The sequence below is a fragment of the Callionymus lyra genome, chromosome 5, assembly GCF_982586985.1.
Source record: "Callionymus lyra chromosome 5, fCalLyr1.hap1.1, whole genome shotgun sequence".
In the NCBI taxonomy this organism is placed as follows: Eukaryota; Metazoa; Chordata; class Actinopteri; order Syngnathiformes; family Callionymidae; genus Callionymus; species Callionymus lyra.
The window spans coordinates 1,906,803-1,929,580 of record NC_141822.1 but is presented as its reverse complement, the minus strand read 5'-3'; the positions used below and the strand labels follow the sequence as shown (position 1 = coordinate 1,929,580).

Genomic DNA, 22,778 nt, shown 5'->3' with positions numbered 1-22,778 from the left:
CGGCGACACAAATGCGACGGCGACACAAATGCGACGGCGACACAAATGCGACGGCGACACATTGTGACGGCGACACAAATGCCACGGCGACACAAATGCGACGGCGACACAAATGCGACGGCATCACAAATGCGACGGCGACACATTGTGACGGCGACACAAATGCGACGGCGACACAAATGCGACGGCGACACATTGTGACGGCGACACAAATGCGACGGCGACACATTGTGACGGCGACACAAATGCGACGGCGACACATTGTGACGGCGACACAAATGCGACGGCGACACATTGTGACGGCGACACAAATGCGACGGCGACACATTGTGACGGCGACACAAATGCGACAGCATCACAAATGCGACGGCGACACATTGTGACGGCGACACAAATGCGACAGCATCACAAATGCGACGGCGACACATTGTGACGGCGACACAAATGCGACGGCGACACATTGTGACGGCGACACAAATGCGACGGCGACACAAATGCGATGGCGACACATTGCGACGGCGACACAAATGCGACGGCGACACATTGTGACGGCGACACAAATGCGACGGCGACACAAATGCCACGGCGACACATTGTGACGGCGACACAAATGCCACGGCGACACAAATGCGACGGCGACACATTGTGACGGCGACACAAATGCGACGGCATCACAAATGCGACGGCATCACAAATGCGACGGCGACACAAATACGACGGCGACACATTGTGACGGCGACACAAATGCGACGGCGACACAAATGCGACGGCGACACAAATGCGACGGCGACACAAATGCGACGGCGACACAAATGCGACGGCGACACAAATGCGACGGCGACACATTGTGACGGCGACACAAATGCGACGGCGACACAAATGCGACGGCGACACAAATGCGACGGCGACACATTGTGACGGCGACACAAATGCGACGGCATCACAAATGCGACGGCATCACAAATGCGACGGCATCACAAATGCGACGGCGACACAAATACGACGGCGACACAAATACGACGGCGACACATTGTGACGGCGACACAAATGCGACGGCGACACAAATGCGACGGCGACACAAATGCGACGGCGACACAAATGCGACGGCGACACATTGTGACGGCGACACAAATACGACGGCGACACATTGTGACGGCGACACAAATGCGACGGCGACACAAATGCGACGGCGACACAAATGCGACGGCGACACAAATGCGACGGCGACACATTGTGACGGCGACACAAATGCCACGGCGACACAAATGCGACGGCGACACAAATGCGACGGCATCACAAATGCGACGGCGACACATTGTGACGGCGACACAAATGCGACGGCGACACAAATGCACGGTGGTGACGCGTGACTTTAAGGCAGCAGCTGCTGCAGCTACAGATGCTTCTGACACAAATGTTTCTAAAATGATTGACGACTCCTGAGATGATTGACGGGCGACTCCCCGGATCAGACAGCGTTTGGTCACGTGACCTTCTCGAAAAAGTGAAATCTGAACGAGAGAGAGTTTGTGGTGGTTTCCTCCGTTGCCATGGCAGCAGCAGCACGACTGTCTTGACGGACGGCTGTCACTCTGGAGGCGTCGACGGTGATGGATGTGAAGTGAACCTTCATGACGACTTCTAAATTAAACTACTGTCCCGGCGCCTCCGCGGTCCGATGCCAAATGTCTGCGCCGGAGGTCTTGGGTTCAGACGGCGGTGGGGGTCAAAGGTTGTGGGTTCAGTTGGCGACGGCGGCCGAGGTCACGGAGGCAGGAATCCTCGGCATCTTCTTGACGGGACTGGGAACGAGCTGGAGGAGAAAATACTTTATTAACGAGTGTTTAACTGACGTCACAGTTTTATTGAACTTTTCAAAAGTCGAAACTTTTGCTTTATTATAATTTTGTTCACTTTAAGCATTGATTCTTTTGATCATTGAATTTAGAAAATTGAACATTTGCAAATAAAGTTTTTTTACGTATAGATTTTTTTATTCTTAATCAAATGATTGAAAGAAGAAAACAAAAATAAATCAATAAACAAAAGTTAAATCCAGTCTTTTAATTTTAAATATATAAATATATATATATATATATATATATATATATATATATATATATAAATATAAATGTTATAATAGAGTCTCCAGACTAAACCAACAGAGCACAGAGATACTGATCAACTATAAAAACAACCTCTCGTCTCCTTACAGACACACTCCTGTCTCCCTGCTGTCTCACCTCCTGTCTCCCTGCTGTCTCACCTCCTGTCTCACCTCCTGTCTCACCTCCTGTCTCACCTCCTGTCTCACTGCTGTCTCACTGCTGTCTCACTGCTGTCTCACTCCTGTCTCACCTCCTGTCTCACCTCCTGTCTCACCTCCTGTCTCACTGCTGTCTCACTGCTGTCTCACCTCCTGTCTCACTGCTGTCTCACTGCTGTCTCACTGCTGTCTCACTCCTGTCTCACTGCTGTCCCACCTCCTGTCTCACCTCCTGTCTCACTGCTGTCTCACCTCCTGTCTCCCTGCTGTCTCACTCCTGTCTCACTGCTGTCTCACTGCTGTCTCACTCCTGTCTCACCTCCTGTCTCACTGCTGTCTCACTCCTGTCTCACTGCTGTCTCACTGCTGTCTCACCTCCTGTCTCACCTCCTGTCTCACTCCTGTCTCCCTGCTGTCTCACCTCCTGTCTCACTGCTGTCTCACTCCTGTCTCACTGCTGTCTCACTGCTGTCTCACTGCTGTCTCACTCCTGTCTCACCTCCTGTCTCACTCCTGTCTCACTCCTGTCTCACCTCCTGTCTCACTGCTGTCTCCCTCCTGTCTCCCTCCTGTCTCACCTCCTGTCTCCCTGCTGTCTCACCTCCTGTCTCACCTCCTGTCTCACTGCTGTCTCCCTCCTGTCTCCCTGCTGTCTCACCTCCTGTCTCACCTCCTGTCTCCCTCCTGTCTCACTGCTGTCTCACTGCTGTCTCACTGCTGTCTCACTGCTGTCTCCCTCCTGTCTCACTGCTGTCTCCCTCCTGTCTCACCTCCACTCCGCCCACAGGTCGCTCCAGCTCCTCTGACGGCAGCTCCAGAGGTCTCCGGGCGTATTCACGGCGGTGCTTCTCGTCCACTCGGGTCAAGTACCAGGTTCCTGGGAACAGATCCTCCACCGGTCCTCGAGGGACATAGCTCGCTGTGGTGAAGAACATCAGAGTGAGTGAGTGAGTGAGTCAGAGAGTGAGTGAGTGAGTGAGTGAGTGAGTGAGTGAGTGAGTGAGTGAGTCAGAGAGTGAGTGAGTCAGAGAGTGAGTGAGTGAGTGAGTGAGTGAGTGAGTGAGTGAGTGAGTGAGTGAGTGAGTGAGTGAGTGAGTGAGTGAGTGAGTGAGTGAGTGAGTGAGTGAGTGAGTCAGAGAGTGAGTGAGTCAGAGAGTGAGTGAGTCAGAGAGTGAGTGAGTGAGTGAGTTCATACATTTATAGATAATTATTGTCTATTATTATTATCAGATGATCATGTGACTCTGAAGATAATGATTGTCTGCTGTTGTCGACGACGACGATGATCTTCTCACATCACGTGTCAAAGAAGATTCTTTTACTCAAAATCATTTTTGCTATGTTTGCAAAAAGCCTAAAAAGTAGTCGCCTGAGAAAACACCAAAAAGGAAGAAACCGAAATTGCTCAACTTTTCTTGCCCGTAAAACTCTGAAGGAAAGAAGAAGTCACTCCATGGGTTGAGGAACAAAGAACTTCATGAGCAGAATCAAGAAGTAACAAGTTGAAGAGTCAAAAGAAGACGAGGATCATCACACAGTGGAGGTCGCACAATATGTGTCCTGTGTGTCCTGTGTGTCGTGTGTGTCCTGTGTGTGTCCTGTGTGTGTCGTGTGTGTGTCGTGTGTGTGTCGTGTGTGTGTCGTGTGTGTGTCGTGTGTGTGTCCTGTGTAGGTACATTTATACACAACTGTGGCGCCTTGTGAGAAGATCCATCAAAAACCCTGAAGGAGAAACATTCATCCTTAACTTTTACTAATAAAAGTATTCGATCGATATATCTATAATGTGTACTGGATAGATCTATAATGTGCAATCGATAGTTCTATAATGTGTACTGGATAGTTCTATAATGTGTACTGGATAGATCTATAATGTGTACTGGATAGATCTATAATGTGTACTGGATAGATCTATAATGTGCACTGGATAGATCTATAATGTGCACTCGATAGATCTATAATGTGCACTCGATAGATCTATAATGTGCACTCGATAGATCTATAATGTGCACTGGATAGTTCTATAATGTGCACTGGATAGTTCTATAATGTGTACTGGATAGTTCTATAATGTGTACTGGATAGATCTATAATGTGTAATGGATAGATCTATAATGTGCACTCGATAGATCTATAATGTGCACTCGATAGATCTATAATGTGCACTGGATAGATCTATAATGTGCACTGGATAGATCTATAATGTGCACTCGATAGATCTATAATGTGCACTGGATAGATCTATAATGTGCACTGGATAGATCTATAATGTGTACTGGATATATCTATAATGTGCACTGGATAGATCTATAATGTGCACTGGATAGATCTATAATGTGCACTGGATAGATCTATACTGTGTACTGGATAGATCTATAATGTGTACTGGATAGATCTATAATGTGCACTCGATAGATCTATAATGTGCACTGGATAGATCTATAATGTGCACTGGATAGATCTATAATGTGCACTGGATAGATCTATAATGTGTACTGGATAGATCTATAATGTGTACTGGATAGATCTATAATGTGCACTGGATAGATCTATAATGTGTACTGGATAGATCTATAATGTGTACTGGATAGATCTATAATGTGCACTCGATAGATCTATAATGTGCACTGGATAGATCTATAATGTGCACTGGATAGATCTATAATGTGCACTGGATAGATCTATAATGTGTACTGGATAGATCTATAATGTGTACTGGATAGATCTATAATGTGCACTGGATAGATCTATAATGTGTACTGGATAGATCTATAATGTGTACTGGATAGATCTATAATGTGCACTCGATAGATCTATAATGTGCACTGGATAGATCTATAATGTGCACTCGATAGATCTATAATCTACAAGATGAATATCCCAGACCGTCATAATAGAAATGTCGAACGTGTACTAATTCTAATACTTGCGTGACAGTGAGTCAAGTCAAGTTCTTTCATTGTCAAATATGCATCTATTAAGACAAACAGCATAGGTAGCAGAAGTGTGTGTGAGACAGTCGGGTGTGTGTGAGACAGGTGTACCTAGATGGTGTGTGTGTGTGAGACAGTCGGGTGTGTGTGAGACAGGTGTACCTAGATGGTGTGTGTGTGTGAGACAGTCGGGTGTGTGTGAGACAGGTGTACCTAGATGGTGTGTGTGTGTGTGAGACAGTCAGGTGTGTGTGAGACAGGTGTACCTAGATGGTGTGTGTGTGTGAGACAGTCAGGTGTGTGTGAGACAGGTGTACCTAGATGGTGTGTGTGAGACAGGTGTACCTAGATGGTGTGTGTGTGTGTGTGAGAGTCAGGTGTGTGTGAGACAGGTGTACCTAGATGGTGTGTGTGAGACAGGTGTACCTAGATGGTGTGTGTGAGACAGGTGTACCTAGATGGTGTGTGTGTGTGTGAGACAGTTAGGTGTGTGTGAGACAGGTGTACCTAGATGGTGTGTGTGTGTGAGACAGTCGGGTGTGTGTGAGACAGGTGTACCTAGATGGTGTGTGTGTGTGAGACAGTCGGGTGTGTGTGAGACAGGTGTACTTAGATGGTGTGTGTGTGTGAGACAGTCAGGTGTGTGTGAGACAGGTGTACCTAGATGGTGTGTGTGTGTGTGAGACAGTCGGGTGTGTGTTAGACAGGTGTACCTAGATGGTGTGTGTGTGTGAGACAGTCGGGTGTGTGTGAGACAGGTGTACCTAGATGGTGTGTGTGTGTGAGACAGTCGGGTGTGTGTGAGACAGGTGTACCTAGATGGTGTGTGTGAGACAGGTGTACCTAGATGGTGTGTGTGTGTGTGAGACAGTCAGGTGTGTGTGAGACAGGTGTACCTAGATGGTGTGTGTGTGTGAGACAGTCGGGTGTGTGTGAGACAGGTGTACCTAGATGGTGTGTGTGTGTGAGACAGTCGGGTGTGTGTGAGACAGGTGTACCTAGATGGTGTGTGTGTGTGAGACAGTCAGGTGTGTGTGTGAGACAGGTGTACCTAGATGGTGTGTGTGTGTGAGACAGTCGGGTGTGTGTGAGACAGGTGTACCTAGATGGTGTGTGTGTGTGAGACAGTCGGGTGTGTGTGAGACAGGTGTACCTAGATGGTGTGTGTGTGTGAGACAGTCGGGTGTGTGTGAGACAGGTGTACCTAGATGGTGTGTGTGTGTGAGACAGTCGGGTGTGTGTGAGACAGGTGTACCTAGATGGTGTGTGTGTGTGAGACAGTCGGGTGTGTGTGAGACAGGTGTACCTAGATGGTGTGTGTGAGACAGGTGTACCTAGATGGTGTGTGTGTGTGTGAGACAGTCAGGTGTGTGTGAGACAGGTGTACCTAGATGGTGTGTGTGTGTGAGACAGTCGGGTGTGTGTGAGACAGGTGTACCTAGATGGTGTGTGTGTGTGAGACAGTCGGGTGTGTGTGAGACAGGTGTACCTAGATGGTGTGTGTGTGTGAGACAGTCAGGTGTGTGTGAGACAGGTGTACCTAGATGGTGTGTGTGTGTGAGACAGTCGGGTGTGTGTGAGACAGGTGTACCTAGATGGTGTGTGTGTGTGAGACAGTCAGGTGTGTGTGAGACAGGTGTACCTAGATGGTGTGTGTGTGTGAGACAGTCAGGTGTGTGTGAGACAGGTGTACCTAGATGGTGTGTGTGTGTGAGACAGTCAGGTGTGTGTGAGACAGGTGTACCTAGATGGTGTGTGTGTGTGAGACAGTCGGGTGTGTGTGAGACAGGTGTACCTAGATGGTGTGTGTGTGTGAGACAGTCGGGTGTGTGTGAGACAGGTGTACCTAGATGGTGTGTGTGTGTGTGTGTGTGTGTGTGAGACAGTCAGGTGTGTGTGAGACAGGTGTACCTAGATGGTGTGTGTGTGTGAGACAGTCAGGTGTGTGTGAGACAGGTGTACCTAGATGGTGTGTGTGAGACAGGTGTACCTAGATGGTGTGTGTGAGACAGGTGTACCTAGATGGTGTGTGTGTGAGAGACAGTCAGGTGTGTGTGAGACAGGTGTACCTAGATGGTGTGTGTGTGAGAGACAGTCAGGTGTGTGTGAGACAGGTGTACCTAGACGGTGTGTGTGTGTGAGACAGGTGTACCTAGATGGTGTGTGTGTGAGAGACAGTCAGGTGTGTGTGAGACAGGTGTACCTAGATGGTGTGTGTGTAAGAGACAGTCAGGTGTGTGTGAGACAGGTGTACCTAGATGGTGTGTGTGAGACAGGTGTACCTAGATGGTGTGTGTGAGACAGTCAGGTGTGTGTGAGACAGGTGTACCTAGATGGTGTGTGTGAGACAGGTGTACCTAGATGGTGTGTGTGAGACAGTCAGGTGTGTGTGAGACAGGTGTACCTAGATGGTGTGTGTGAGACAGGTGTACCTAGATGGTGTGTGTGTGTGAGACAGTCAGGTGTGTGTGAGACAGGTGTACCTAGATGGTGTGTGTGAGACAGGTGTACCTAGATGGTGTGTGTGAGACAGGTGTACCTAGATGGTGTGTGTGAGACAGGTGTACCTAGATGGTGTGTGTGAGACAGGTGTACCTAGATGGTGTGTGTGTGTGAGACAGGTGTACCTAGATGGTGTGTGTGTGAGAGACAGGTGTACCTAGATGGTGTGTGTGAGACAGTCAGGTGTGTGTGAGACAGGTGTACCTAGATGGTGTGTGAGAGACAGGTGTACCTAGATGGTGTGTGTGAGACAGTCAGGTGTGTGTGAGACAGGTGTACCTAGATGGTGTGTGTGAGACAGGTGTACCTAGATGGTGTGTGTGAGACAGGTGTACCTAGATGGTGTGTGTGAGACAGGTGTACCTAGATGGTGTGTGTGAGACAGGTGTACCTAGATGGTGTGTGTGAGACAGGTGTACCTAGATGGTGTGTGTGAGACAGGTGTACCTAGATGGTGTGTGTGAGACAGGTGTACCTAGATGGTGTGTGTGAGACAGGTGTACCTAGATGGTGTGTGTGAGACAGGTGTACCTAGATGGTGTGTGTGAGACAGGTGTACCTAGATGGTGTGTGTGAGACAGGTGTACCTAGATGGTGTGTGTGAGACAGGTGTACCTAGATGGTGTGTGTGAGACAGGTGTACCTAGATGGTGTGTGTGAGACAGGTGTACCTAGATGGTGTGTGTGAGACAGGTGTACCTAGATGGTGTGTGTGAGACAGGTGTACCTAGATGGTGTGTGTGAGACAGGTGTACCTAGATGGTGTGTGTGAGACAGGTGTACCTAGATGGTGTGTGAGACAGGTGTACCTAGATGGTGTGTGTGAGACAGGTGTACCTAGATGGTGTGTGTGAGACAGGTGTACCTAGATGGTGTGTGTGAGACAGGTGTGTGTGAGACAGGTGTACCTAGATGGTGTGTGTCTTCTCTCAGCTTCATGTTCTCAGAGAAAAGATCCGGCGACACCTTCACTCGTGAGTCCAGTCTGAGCTGCAGGTCATCGATGCTGGAGACCAGTTTGTCCAGAGCAGAACCTGAAGAGAACATAGATGTGAGACGCTGTCCTCCAACACAAGATCACACGTAGCCATTAGTGCAGCGGTGGACAGACGCTTGTATGGATGTCAATCAAGTGATGCAAGAGATCGTTTAACAACTGAATAAACTTCAAAGTAACTCATGTCCATCATGTTCTCATCCAAGTCTCATTGTCCACGTCCTCAGGAACCAATGAGACGCTTTCTTTGTCATAAGCTCCGCCCACCGAGTGGAGCACCAAGAGATTTGATTGGATCAACTTTAAAGTCATTCAAAGGATTCCTTTAGTGGAGTCCGAGTAAAGACTAGTGTAGTTGTTGTGCAGTTGTTGTGTAGTTGTCGTGCAGTTGTCGTGCAGTTGTTGTGTAGTTGTTGTGCAGTTGTTGTGCAGTTGTTGTGCAGTTGTTGTGTAGTTGTCGTGCAGTTGTTGTGCAGTTGTTGTGCCGTTGTTGTGCAGTATTGATCATGAGGTCATGAAGGTCACTGACCTGGCGTGTGGTCTTGAGTGACTCTCAGGGAATAAAGAGTTGCTGCGAATCCTGATCCGTAGGAAAAGACTCCGACTCTCTGGCCGGCGAGCTGCGACGCCGAGTGTCTGTGGAGATAAAAGACCCTCAGAGGTCAGGAGGTAAGAGATGGACCCTCAGGGTTCAGGAGGTAAGAGATGGACCCTCAGGGTTCAGGAGGTAAGAGATGGACCCTCAGGGTTCAGGAGGTAAGAGATGGACCCTCAGGGTTCAGGAGGTAAGAGATGGACCCTCAGGGTTCAGGAGGTAAGAGATGGACCCTCAGGGTTCAGGAGGTAAGAGATGGACCCTCAGGGTTCAGGAGGTAAGAGATGGACCCTCAGGGTTCAGGAGGTTAAAGATGGACCCTCAGGGTTCAGGAGGTAAGAGATGGACCCTCAGGGTTCAGGAGGTAAGAGATGGACCCTCAGGGTTCAGGAGGTAAGAGATGGACCCTCAGGGTTCAGGAGGTAAGAGATGGACCCTCAGGGTTCAGGAGGTAAAAGATGGACCCTCAGGGTTCAGGAGGTAAGAGATGGACCCTCAGGGTTCAGGAGGTAAGAGATGGACCCTCAGGGTTCAGGAGATAAGAGATGGACCCTCAGGGTTCAGGAGGTTAAAGATGGACCCTCAGGGTTCAGGAGGTTAAAGATGGACCCTCAGGGTTCAGGAGGTAAGAGATGGACCCTCAGGGTTCAGGAGATAAAAGATGGACCCTCAGGGTTCAGGAGGTAAGAGATGGACCCTCAGGGTTCAGGAGGTAAGAGATGGACCCTCAGGGTTCAGGAGGTAAGAGATGGACCCTCAGGGTTCAGGAGCTAAGAGATGGACCCTCAGGGTTCAGGAGATAAAAGACCCTCAGGGTTCAGGAGATAAAAGACCTTCAGAGGTCAGGAGGTAAGAGATGGACCCTCAAGGTTCAGGAGGTAAGAGATGGACCCTCAGGGTTCAGGAGGTTCTGGTGAGAAGACGTTCCACGTACTGGGCCAGGAGCGAGGCCAGGCAGCCGTACACCGAGGGCGTGTACATGTTCCCGTTCTGGTTGGACACGAGCAGCGAGGCTTTGGTTTTCCTCTGGAACAGGTCGGTGCTGGCCTTCATGAAGGCCTTCTCCACGTCCCTGTCGAAGTAGGTCTCCTCGGGTCTCACCCCCCTGAGGACACAACAAGATGTTGTCAAGATGATGCGTCCACAGGTGTCTCTTCGACATGAACATCATCTTCACCTGAACGAGTCCAGGCCGGCGAACGGTCCCGCCTCCGTGTCCGGGCTGGGATGGTTGAGGAAGTCGTTGAGCATCAGTCGGGCCAGAGACTTCTGCACCAGCTTACAGTACGGAGAGTGGAAGACCAGGAAGCCAAAGTCCTCGAGGCAGAAGAGCTTCTCAGAGCCAGCTGAGCAGGAGAGACACGAGTGACGTCAGACATGAGCAGTCGAGTCCAGACGTCAGCCTTGAACGACCTTGAGTTCAGTCTGAGGTCGAACTTTAACTTTTAAAGTTAACTTAACTTTAACATTTTATCAGTAAATATTAGAGTAAAACAATTATTAATTAGATAATAATGTAGGTTTGTGTTGATATCATGATATATAGTGATAGTGTAGTAACAAGTATATATGTGTAGTATTGTCCAGTACTTGACTCTGGTGTTGTGATAGTGTAGTATCAAGTATATATGTGTAGTATTGTCCAGTACTTGACTCTGGTGTTGTGATAGTGTAGTAACAAGTATATATGTGTAGTATTGTCCAGTACTTGACTCTGGTGTTGTGATAGTGTAGTAACAAGTATATATGTGTAGTATTGTCCAGTACTTGACTCTGGTGTTGTGATAGTGTAGTAACAAGTATATATGTGTAGTATTGTCCAGTACTTGACTCTGGTGTTGTGATAGTGTAGTAACAAGTATATATGTGTAGTATTGTCCAGTACTTGACTCTGGTGTTGTGATAGTGTAGTAACAAGTATATATGTGTAGTATTGTCCAGTACTTGACTCTGGTGTTGTGATAGTGTAGTAACAAGTATATATGTGTAGTATTGTCCAGTACTTGACTCTGGTGTTGTGATAGTGTAGTAACAAGTATATATGTGTAGTATTGTCCAGTACTTGACTCTGGTGTTGTGATAGTGTAGTATCAAGTATATATGTGTAGTATTGTCCAGTACTTGACTCTGGTGTTGTGATAGTGTAGTCACAAGTATATATGTGTAGTATTGTCCAGTACTTGACTCTGGTGTTGTGATAGTGTAGTCACAAGTATATATGTGTAGTATTGTCCAGTACTTGACTCTGGTGTTGTGATAGTGTAGTAACAAGTATATATGTGTAGTATTGTCCAGTACTTGACTCTGGTGTTGTGATAGTGTAGTCACAAGTATATATGTGTAGTATTGTCCAGTACTTGACTCTGGTGTTGTGATAGTGTAGTCACAAGTATATATGTGTAGTATTGTCCAGTACTTGACTCTGGTGTTGTGATAGTGTAGTCACAAGTATATATGTGTAGTATTGTCCAGTACTTGACTCTGGTGTTGTGATAGTGTAATCACAAGTATATATGTGTAGTATTGTCCAGTACTTGACTCTGGTGTTGTGATAGTGTAGTAACAAGTATATATGTGTAGTATTGTCCAGTACTTGACTCTGGTGTTGTGATAGTGTAGTAACAAGTATACATGTGTAGTATTGTCCTGTACTTGACTCTGGTGTTGTAATAGTGTAGTAAGAAGTATATATATGTAGTATTGTCCAGTACTTGACTCTGGTGTTGTGTTAGTGTAGTAACAAGTATATATGTGTAGTATTGTCCAGTACTTGACTCTGGTGTTGTGATAGTGTAGTAACAAGTATATATGTGTAGTATTGTCCAGTACTTGACTCTGGTGTTGTGTTAGTGTAGTAACAAGTATATATGTGTAGTATTGTCCAGTACTTGACTCTGGTGTTGTGATAGTGTAGTAACAAGTATATATGTGTAGTATTGTCCAGTACTTGACTCTGGTGTTGTGATAGTGTAGTAACAAGTATATATGTGTAGTATTGTCCAGTACTTGACTCTGGTGTTGTGATAGTGTAGTATCAAGTATATATGTGTAGTATTGTCCAGTACTTGACTCTGGTGTTGTGATAGTGTAGTCACAAGTATATATGTGTAGTATTGTCCAGTACTTGACTCTGGTGTTGTGATAGTGTAGTCACAAGTATATATGTGTAGTATTGTCCAGTACTTGACTCTGGTGTTGTGATAGTGTAGTAACAAGTATATATGTGTAGTATTGTCCAGTACTTGACTCTGGTGTTGTGATAGTGTAGTCACAAGTATATATGTGTAGTATTGTCCAGTACTTGACTCTGGTGTTGTGATAGTGTAGTCACAAGTATATATGTGTAGTATTGTCCAGTACTTGACTCTGGTGTTGTGATAGTGTAGTCACAAGTATATATGTGTAGTATTGTCCTGTACTTGACTCTGGTGTTGTGATAGTGTAGTAACAAGTATATATGTGTAGTATTGTCCTGTACGTGACTCTGGTGTTGTGATAGTGTAGTAACAAGTATATATGTGTAGTATTGTCCAGTACTTGACTCTGGTGTTGTGATAGTGTAGTAACAAGTATACATGTGTAGTATTGTCCTGTACTTGACTCTGGTGTTGTGATAGTGTAGTAACAAGTATATATGTGTAGTATTGTCCAGTAATTGACTCTGGTGTTGTGATAGTGTAGTAACAAGTATATATGTGTAGTATTGTCCTGTACTTGACTCTGGTGTTGTGATAGTGTAGTAACAAGTATATATGTGTAGTATTGTCCTGTACTTGACTCTGGTGTTGTGATAGTGTAGTAACAAGTATATATGTGTAGTATTGTCCTGTACGTGACTCTGGTGTTGTGATAGTGTAGTAACAAGTATATATGTGTAGTATTGTCCAGTACTTGACTCTGGTGTTGTGATAGTGTAGTAACAAGTATACATGTGTAGTATTGTCCTGTACTTGACTCTGGTGTTGGGATAGTGTAGTAACACGTATACATGTGTAGTATTGTCCAGTACTTGACTCTGGTGTTGGGATAGTGTAGTAACAAGTTTATATATGTGTAGTATTGTCCAGTACTTGACTCTGGTGTTGTGATAGTGTAGTAACACGTATACATGTGTAGTACTGTCCAGTACTTGACTCTGGTGTTGTGATAGTGTAGTAACAAGTATATATGTGTAGTATTGTCCAGTACTTGACTCTGGTGTTGTGATAGTGTAGTAACAAGTATATATGTGTAGTATTGTCCAGTACTTGACTCTGGTGTTGTGATAGTGTAGTAACAAGTATATATGTGTAGTATTGTCCAGTACTTGACTCTGGTGTTGTGATAGTGTAGTAACAAGTATATATGTGTAGTATTGTCCAGTACTTGACTCTGGTGTTGTGATAGTGTAGTAACAAGTATATATGTGTAGTATTGTCCAGTACTTGACTCTGGTGTTGCAGAATTTATTTTAGTCACAACACAAAAATAAACATACCTTGAGTTATTTTCAATTGTAAATAACACATTTTATATAATACACACTTTAGTGAAACAAAAACTACGACTGTGAGTAAAAAAATAAATACATCGATAAAGTGCTGTTGAATATTGACGTAGTATTGTGAGAATAAATATGCATTTTCTTCCTCGTTTAATAAATAATAAACAATAGTTTCATGTCGTTCAAGTGTTTATAAGAAGATCGTAAACGTCAAGATTTACTGTAGAAAACGACTTAAACACGACAGATCCATGTTCTCGTGAACTCTGACCTCCACGAGGTTCAAGCGTCATCAACAGTTTAATCCTCTTAACTGATGTCACTCTTGAAGGAAGTCACTGAGTTAACTTAACTGATGTCACTCTTGAAGGAAGTCACTAAGTTAACTTAACTGATGTCACTCTTGAAGGAAGTCACTGAGTTAACTTAACTGATGTCACTCTTGAAGGAAGTCACTAAGTTAACTTAACTGATGTCACTCTTGAAGGAAGTCACCAAGTTAACTTAACTGATGTCACTCTTGAAGGAAGTCACTGAGTTAACTTAACTGATGTCACTCATGAAGGAAGTCACTGAGTTAACTTAACTGATGACACTCTTGAAGGAAGTCACTGAGTTAACTTAACTGATGACACTCTTGAAGGAAGTCACTAAGTTAACTTAACTGATGTCACTCTTGAAGGAAGTCACTGAGTTAACTTAACTGATGTCACTCTTGAAGGAAGTCACTAAGTTAACTTAACTGATGTCACTCTTGAAGGAAGTCACTGAGTTAACTTAACTGATGTCACTCTTGAAGGAAGTCACTAAGTTAACTTAACTGATGTCACTCATGAAGGAAGTCACTAAGTTAACTTAACTGATGACACTCTTGAAGGAAGTCACTGAGTTAACTTAACTGATGACACTCTTGAAGGAAGTCACTAAGTTAACTTAACTGATGTCACTCTTGAAGGAAGTCACTAAGTTAACTTAACTGATGTCACTCTTGAAGGAAGTCACTGAGTTAACTTAACTGATGTCACTCATGAAGGAAGTCACTGAGTTAACTTAACTGATGTCACTCTTGAAGGAAGTCAATAAGTTAACTTAACTGATGACACTCTTGAAGGAAGTCACCAAGTTAACTTAACTGATGTCACTCTTGAAGGAAGTCACTAAGTTAACTTAACTGATGTCACTCTTGAAGGAAGTCACTAAGTTAACTTAACTGATGTCACTCTTGAAGGAAGTCACTAAGTTAACTTAACTGATGTCACTCTTGAAGGAAGTCACTAAGTTAACTTAACTGATGACACTCTTGAAGGAAGTCACTAAGTTAACTTAACTGATGTCACTCTTGAAGGAAGTCACTAACTTAACTTAACTGATGTCACTCTTGAAGGAAGTCACTAAGTTAACTTAACTGATGACACTCTTGAAGGAAGTCACTGAGTTAACTTAACTGATGTCACTCTTGAAGGAAGTCACTAAGTTAACTTAACTGATGTCACTCTTGAAGGAAGTCACTAAGTTAACTTAACTGATGTCACTCTTGAAGGAAGTCACTAAGTTAACTTAACTGATGTCACTCTTGAAGGAAGTCACTAAGTTAACTTAACTGATGACACTCTTGAAGGAAGTCACTAAGTTAACTTAACTGATGACACTCTTGAAGGAAGTCACTGAGTTAACTTAACTGATGACACTCTTGAAGGAAGTCACTGAGTTAACTTAACTGATGTCACTCTTGAAGGAAGTCACTGAGTTAACTTAACTGATGTCACTCTTGAAGGAAGTCAATAAGTTAACTTAACTGATGACACTCTTGAAGGAAGTCACTAAGTTAACTTAACTGATGTCACTCTTGAAGGAAGTCACTAAGTTAACTTAACTGATGTCACTCTTGAAGGAAGTCACTGAGTTAACTTAACTGATGTCACTCTTGAAGGAAGTCACCAAGTTAACTTAACTGATGTCACTCATGAAGGAAGTCACTGAGTTAACTTAACTGATGACACTCTTGAAGGAAGTCACTAAGTTAACTTAACTGATGTCACTCTTGAAGGAAGTCACTGAGTTAACTTAACTGAACACACTCTTGAAGGAAGTCACTAAGTTAACTTAACTGATGTCACTCTTGAAGGAAGTCACTGAGTTAACTTAACTGATGTCACTCTTGAAGGAAGTCACTGAGTTAACTTAACTGATGACACTCATGAAGGAAGTCACTAAGTTAACTTAACTGATGACACTCTTGAAGGAAGTCACTAAGTTAACTTAACTGATGTCACTCTTGAAGGAAGTCACTGAGTTAACTTAACTGAACACACTCTTGAAGGAAGTCACTAAGTTAACTTAACTGATGTCACTCTTGAAGGAAGTCACTGAGTTAACTTAACTGATGTCACTCTTGAAGGAAGTCACTGAGTTAACTTAACTGAACACACTCTTGAAGGAAGTCACTAAGTTAACTTAACTGATGTCACTCTTGAAGGAAGTCACTGAGTTAACTTAACTGATGTCACTCTTGAAGGAAGTCACTAAGTTAACTTAACTGATGTCACTCTTGAAGGAAGTCACTAAGTTAACTTAACTGATGTCACTCTTGAAGGAAGTCACTGAGTTAAGATAACTGATGTCACTCTTGAAGGAAGTCACTAAGTTAACTTAACTGATGTCACTCTTGAAGGAAGTCACTGAGTTAACTTAACTGATGTCACTCTTGAAGGAAGTCACTGAGTTAACTTAACTGATGTCACTCTTGAAGGAAGTCACTAAGTTAACTTAACTGATGTCACTCTTGAAGGAAGTCACTGAGTTAACTTAACTGATGTCACTCTTGAAGGAAGTCACTAAGTTAACTTAACTGATGACACTCTTGAAGGAAGTCACTAAGTTAACTTAACTGATGTCACTCTTGAAGGAAGTCACTAAGTTAACTTAACTGATGTCACTCTTGAAGGAAGTCACTAAGTTAACTTAACTGATGTCACTCTTGAAGGAAGTCACTAAGTTAACTTAACTGATGTCACTCTTGAAGGAAGTCACTAAGTTAACTTAACTGATGTCACTCTTGAAGGAAGTCACTGAGTTAACTTAACTGATGTCACTCTTGAAGGAAGTCACTAAGTTAACTTAACTGATGTCACTCTTGAAGGAAGTCACTGAGTTAACTTAACTGATGTCACTCTTGAAGGAAGTCACTAAGTTAACTTAACTGATGTCACTCTTGAAGGAAGTCACCGAGTTTACTTAACTGATGTCACTCTTGAAGGAAGTCGCTAAGTTAACTTAACTGATGTCACTCTTGAAGGAAGTCACTGAGTTAACTTAACTGATGTCACTCTTGAAGGAAGTCACTGAGTTAACTTAACTGATGTCACTCTTGAAGGAAGTCACTGAGTTAACTTAACTGATGTCACTCTTGAAGGAAGTCACTGAGTTAACTTAACTGATGTCACTCTTGAAGGAAGTCACTAAGTTAACTTAACTGATGTCACTCTTGAAGGAAGTCACTAAGTTAACTTAACTGATGTCACTCTTGAAGGAAGGCACTAAGTTAACTTAACTGATGTCACTCTTGAAGTCACTCTTGAAGTCACTCTTGAAGTCACTCTCACTGAGTTAACTTAACTAATGACACTCTTGAAGTCACTCTCACCTCTCTCACTGAGTTAACTTAACTAATGACACTCTTGAAGTCACTCTCACCTCTCTCACTAAGTTAACTTAACTAATGACACTCTTGAAGTCACTCTCACCTCTCTCACTAAGTTAACTTAACTAATGACACTCTTGAAGTCACTCTTGAAGTCACTCTCACCTCTCTCACTAAGTTAACTTAACTAATGACACTCTTGAAGTCACTCTTGAAGTCACTCTCACCTCTCTCACTAAGTTAACTTAACTAATGACACTCTTGAAGTCACTCTTGAAGTCACTCTCACCTCTCTGCCACTGAGCGTGGATCTTGTTGCGATACACAGAGTAGCATCGGTCCAGGGCGCTCAGGTAACACTCGATGGACAGTTTCCCGTCGACCACCGGATACTCAGACACCAGGTCCGGCTTGTAGAAGTCGTACGCGTGTTGCATGTGTGTCCCGCGCAGGCCTGACACACAAACACACACACACACACACACACACACACACACAAACACAAACACACACACACACGTCAGTGTTTGATGACGTCATCAAGTCTAACTCGAGCGCCTCAGTCTGCGAGTCCACCATCAGGTACTGACCCCGTTCGAAGGCCAGCGGAGCGTTAGGACCGACCAACATGGCCACGGCTCCTGCACCCCCCGTCGGTCGAGCACTTCCTGTGGCGTACACGGCGATGTCGCCCGCCACCACCAGAGCGTAACGTCCTGCAGATCCATCATGACACGGATCAGAACATTTGATAGATTCAACACTTAACATGTGGAGTTACTAGTTTTTATTAAATTAACATTTAAAATGTGGTTTTTTTTTTAGATTTTATTAAATGTTTTAAAAAAAAAAGATTATTTATGATTTAATCTATTTATTCATTTAAATTTTCTAAATTCTAAATTTTTAATTCATATTCTTTTTAATTCAATATAAATGTTATAATCGAGTCTCCAGACTAAAGCAACAGATCACAGAGATACTGATCAAACTCTCAGCCAATCATGCGACTCACAGATGATCATGTGACGCAGAAAAAGCAAACAGGTTTAATAATTAAAACATTATATTCGACAATAGAGAAAAGATTAAACACAGATATTAAAAGATATTATTTTAAAAAGTGATTAAAAACGTTAAAACGTTGAGACTCAAACCATCAAATCTCAAACGAGGTCAATCGTCTCCAGGAACTTTGACCCTAAACTAAGGATGATTCTAGAACCACTGAAGGAGCGCCTGGACTCACCGTCCCACGAGCTGGACTCGACCCAGTTGACGGCGTTGAACAGAGCCGCGGTGCCGCCGTAGCAGGCGTTGGTCGTGTCGATGCCCTCCACGTCCGTGTTGCCCGAGTCCTCGAACAGCTGCATCAGGACCGTCTTCACCGACTTGGACTTGTCGATGATGGACTCGGTGCCGACCTCCAGGCGACCCACGCAGTCGTAGGACAGCGAGCTCCGCTCCATCAGCCGCTGGACCGCCGTCAGACACAGCGAGTTGATGTCCTCGCGGTCCGAGCAGAAGCCCATGCGGGCCTGACCCAGACCCACCGTGTACTTCCCCGCCGCCACGCCGTCGAACGCCTCCAGCTCCGCCTGGTCCACGTACTGAGCCGGGAAGTAGAGCTCCATGGAGATGATGCCCACGTCCTTGGGCCACGGACCCATGCAGCTGATGGAGGCAGATCCAGGCATCTGAGGACGACACCTGTCACTCAAACCTTTGACGACACTCAGCAGGTGAAGAAGATCAAGATACACTAGTATACTAGGATACACACATGTTTGGACATATTTTGGTTTGAAAACAAATAGAAAGTAGTTACGACTTCATCAAGAGTCATGTGGTCTGTAAATACTACAACACCAGAGTCAAGCACTGGACAATACTACACATATATACTTGTTACTACACTATCACAACACCAGAGTCAAGCACTGGACAATACTACACATATATACTTGTTACTACACTATCACAACACCAGAGTCAAGTACTGGACAATACTACACATATATACTTGTTACTACACTATCACAACACCAGAGTCAAGTACTGGACAATACTACACATATATACGTGTTACTACACTATCACAACACCAGAGTCAAGTACTGGACAATACTACACATATATACGTGTTACTACACTATCACAACACCAGAGTCAAGTACTGGACAATACTACACATATATATGTGTTACTACACTATCACAACACCAGAGTCAAGTACTGGACAATACTACACATATATACTTGTTACTACACTATCACAACACCAGAGTCAAGTACTGGACAAGACTACACATATATACTTGTTACTACACTATCACAACACCAGAGTCAAGTACTGGACAATACTATACATATATACTTGTTACTACACTATCACAACACCAGAGTCAAGTACTGGACAATACTATACATATATACTTGTTACTACACTATCACAACACCAGAGTCAAGTACTGGACAATACTATACATATATACTTGTTACTACACTATCACAACACCAGAGTCAAGTACTGGACAATACTACACATATATACGTGTTACTACACTATCACAACACCAGAGTCAAGTACTGGACAATACTACACATATATATGTGTTACTACACTATCACAACACCAGAGTCAAGTACTGGACAATACTACACATATATACGTGTTACTACACTATCACAACACCAGAGTCAAGTACTGGACAATACTACACATATATACGTGTTACTACACTATCACAACACCAGAGTCAAGTACTGGACAATACTACACATATATACTTGTTACTACACTATCACAACACCAGAGTCAAGTACTGGACAATACTACACATATATACGTGTTACTACACTATCACAACACCAGAGTCAAGTACTGGACAATACTACACATATATACGTGTTACTACACTATCACAACACCAGAGTCAAGTACTGGACAATACTACACATATATACGTGTTACTACACTATCACAACACCAGAGTCAAGTACTGGACAATACTACACATATATACGTGTTACTACACTATCACAACACCAGAGTCAAGTACTGGACAATACTACACATATATACGTGTTACTACACTATCACAACACCAGAGTCAAGTACTGGACAATACTACACATATATACGTGTTACTACACTATCACAACACCAGAGTCAAGTACTGGACAATACTACACATATATACGTGTTACTACACTATCACAACACCAGAGTCAAGTACTGGACAATACTACACATATATACTTGTTACTACACTATCACAACACCAGAGTCAAGTACTGGACAATACTACACATATAAACTTGTTACTACACTATCACAACACCAGAGTCAAGTACTGGACAATACTACACATATATACGTGTTACTACACTATCACAACACCAGAGTCAAGTACTGGACAATACTACACATATATACTTGTTACTACACTATCACAACACCAGAGTCAAGTACTGGACAATACTACACATATATACGTGTTACTACACTATCACAACACCAGAGTCAAGTACTGGACAATACTACACATATATACGTGTTACTACACTATCACAACACCAGAGTCAAGTACTGGACAATACTACACATATATACTTGTTACTACACTATCACAACACCAGAGTCAAGTACTGGACAATACTACACATATATACGTGTTACTACACTATCACAACACCAGAGTCAAGTACTGGACAATACTACACATATATACGTGTTACTACACTATCACAACACCAGAGTCAAGTACTGGACAATACTACACATATATACTTGTTACTACACTATCACAACACCAGAGTCAAGTACTGGACAATACTACACATATAAACTTGTTACTACACTATCACAACACCAGAGTCAAGTACTGGACAATACTACACATATATACGTGTTACTACACTATCACAACACCAGAGTCAAGTACTGGACAATACTACACATATATACGTGTTACTACACTATCACAACACCAGAGTCAAGTACTGGACAATACTACACATATATACTTGTTACTACACTATCACAACACCAGAGTCAAGTACTGGACAATACTACACATATATACGTGTTACTACACTATCACAACACCAGAACTGCCACAGTCTTGCTCAAGGGTAAATAAACATCATGAAACGGTCGTTGATTAGAAGAACGTTTGTCACGACGACACCTCGACTTCCATCTGTGATTGTGTTGATAAAGTTGATAACATCGAGTCTTGACTGATCTCAGGTAGAACTTGATTGATCTTCAGAGTAACGGTTAAATCACCCGCGTCTCTGAGATCCAGTAATAATGATAATAATTATATAATGATGATAATGATAATAATAACACTGTAGCTTCCTTGCAGACCAAGCGCCTGTTTGTTAATGTTATTTGAATAAAACAAATTTAAATATATATTTTTTAACCATCATTTTATTAGTTGTGTTTCACCTTCATAGGAACATCTCACCTTCAGGCAAAGAAATGACATCATTGATCGTAAGTTTTTAATCGAAACATAAACATAAACTAAACGTGACACAAGTAGAGACGTAAGAATAACTGGGTGAAAGGGCACGAGGTCTTCCTGGAACTACTACTGGTGACCCCTGTTGTAACACACACTTCATAGGAACACACACTTCATTGAAACACACACTTCATTGAAACACACACTTCATTGAAACACACACTTCATTGAAACACACAATTCATTGAAACACACACTTCATTGAAACACACACTTCATTGAAACACACAAAACCTTCATATAAATAAAGTGTTTTAGTGTTTGTGTGTATTTTCTGTAAACGTTATTGGACAAGAAGGTGGATCTAAAAGTAAAAGATGACAACAGCGTCTCAATGTAAATAACAGAGGATTTAAATGTTCATTAACTTCACTTCCGTCACTGATAACTATAATAACATTTAATATATTTACAATTATGAGCCAATATACGACACTGTTGTGCTTTAGCTTCGTTCCTGAACAAACGCTGTATTTCTGTGGACTTGACTACATCGTGTGTGTTCATTAAACATGTGACATGTGTTTAAACATGTTACATGTGATCAACATGTTTGTTTAAACATGTTATTCGGGTCAGTGGTTGTTCGTCAACATCATGACCTACCCGGACACATTAGCGGACGGACCTTCCTCTCTGGCCCACTGTGTTGTGTAGCTTGTAGCATGTTAGCATCACTGACACACGATTCTTACGAATGAATTCCCGGTTTCCTCGCCTCTTACCTTCGGTTCTGATCCAGGAGTCGATGAAGCAGCGCAGGGTTGTTGGTTCGAATCCCTCCAGTGACGTCCAGCCTGAGGACGAGGATTTATATGCGA

At 43.4% G+C, this 22,778-nt stretch overlaps 1 protein-coding gene across 7 annotated transcripts; it reads right to left on the bottom strand.

Annotated features, from left to right (window-relative positions):
• Positions 1 to 1,328: 1,328 nt before the first annotated feature.
• Positions 1,329 to 22,777, bottom strand: hmgcs1 (3-hydroxy-3-methylglutaryl-CoA synthase 1 (soluble)). Of its 7 annotated transcripts, XR_015711368.1 has the most exons (11): positions 22,683 to 22,777; positions 18,666 to 19,113; positions 18,007 to 18,132; positions 17,706 to 17,870; positions 10,471 to 10,639; positions 10,228 to 10,398; positions 9,228 to 9,334; positions 8,610 to 8,735; positions 2,960 to 3,185; positions 2,812 to 2,844; positions 2,703 to 2,765 (listed from the first exon to the last, which is right to left on the bottom strand). XR_015711368.1 is itself a non-coding variant. In XM_087792314.1 (10 exons), exons 2-10 carry the CDS (start codon positions 19,111 to 19,113, stop codon positions 1,742 to 1,744), a joined length of 1,533 nt encoding a protein of 510 aa, XP_087648440.1. In that variant the 5' UTR covers positions 22,683 to 22,777; the 3' UTR covers positions 1,329 to 1,741. The 7 variants fall into 7 exon arrangements, 4 of the variants coding, with proteins under 4 accessions (XP_087648440.1, XP_087648438.1, XP_087648437.1 ...); XM_087792314.1 differs by lacking the exons at positions 2,703 to 2,765; positions 2,812 to 2,844 and adding an exon at positions 1,329 to 1,813 and having other exon boundaries at positions 3,037 to 3,185; XR_015711369.1 differs by lacking the exon at positions 2,703 to 2,765 and adding an exon at positions 2,664 to 2,698 and having other exon boundaries at positions 2,800 to 3,185.
• Position 22,778: the final 1 nt, after the last annotated feature.

Bases quoted from the DNA above. Each gene is read 5' to 3' on its own strand.
- hmgcs1 (XM_087792314.1), bottom strand. From the start codon at position 19,113: ATGCCTGGATCTGCCTCCATCAGCTGCATGGGTCCGTGGCCCAAGGAC. The intron at 8,736-9,227 runs GTCAGTGACCTT...TGTTCTCTTCAG, and splicing joins CACTCAAGACCACACGCCAG to GTTCTGCTCTGGACAAACTG. The intron at 1,814-3,036 runs GTGAGACAGGAG...TTTCTCCTCCAG, and splicing joins GACCTGTGGGCGGAGTGGAG to CTCGTTCCCAGTCCCGTCAA.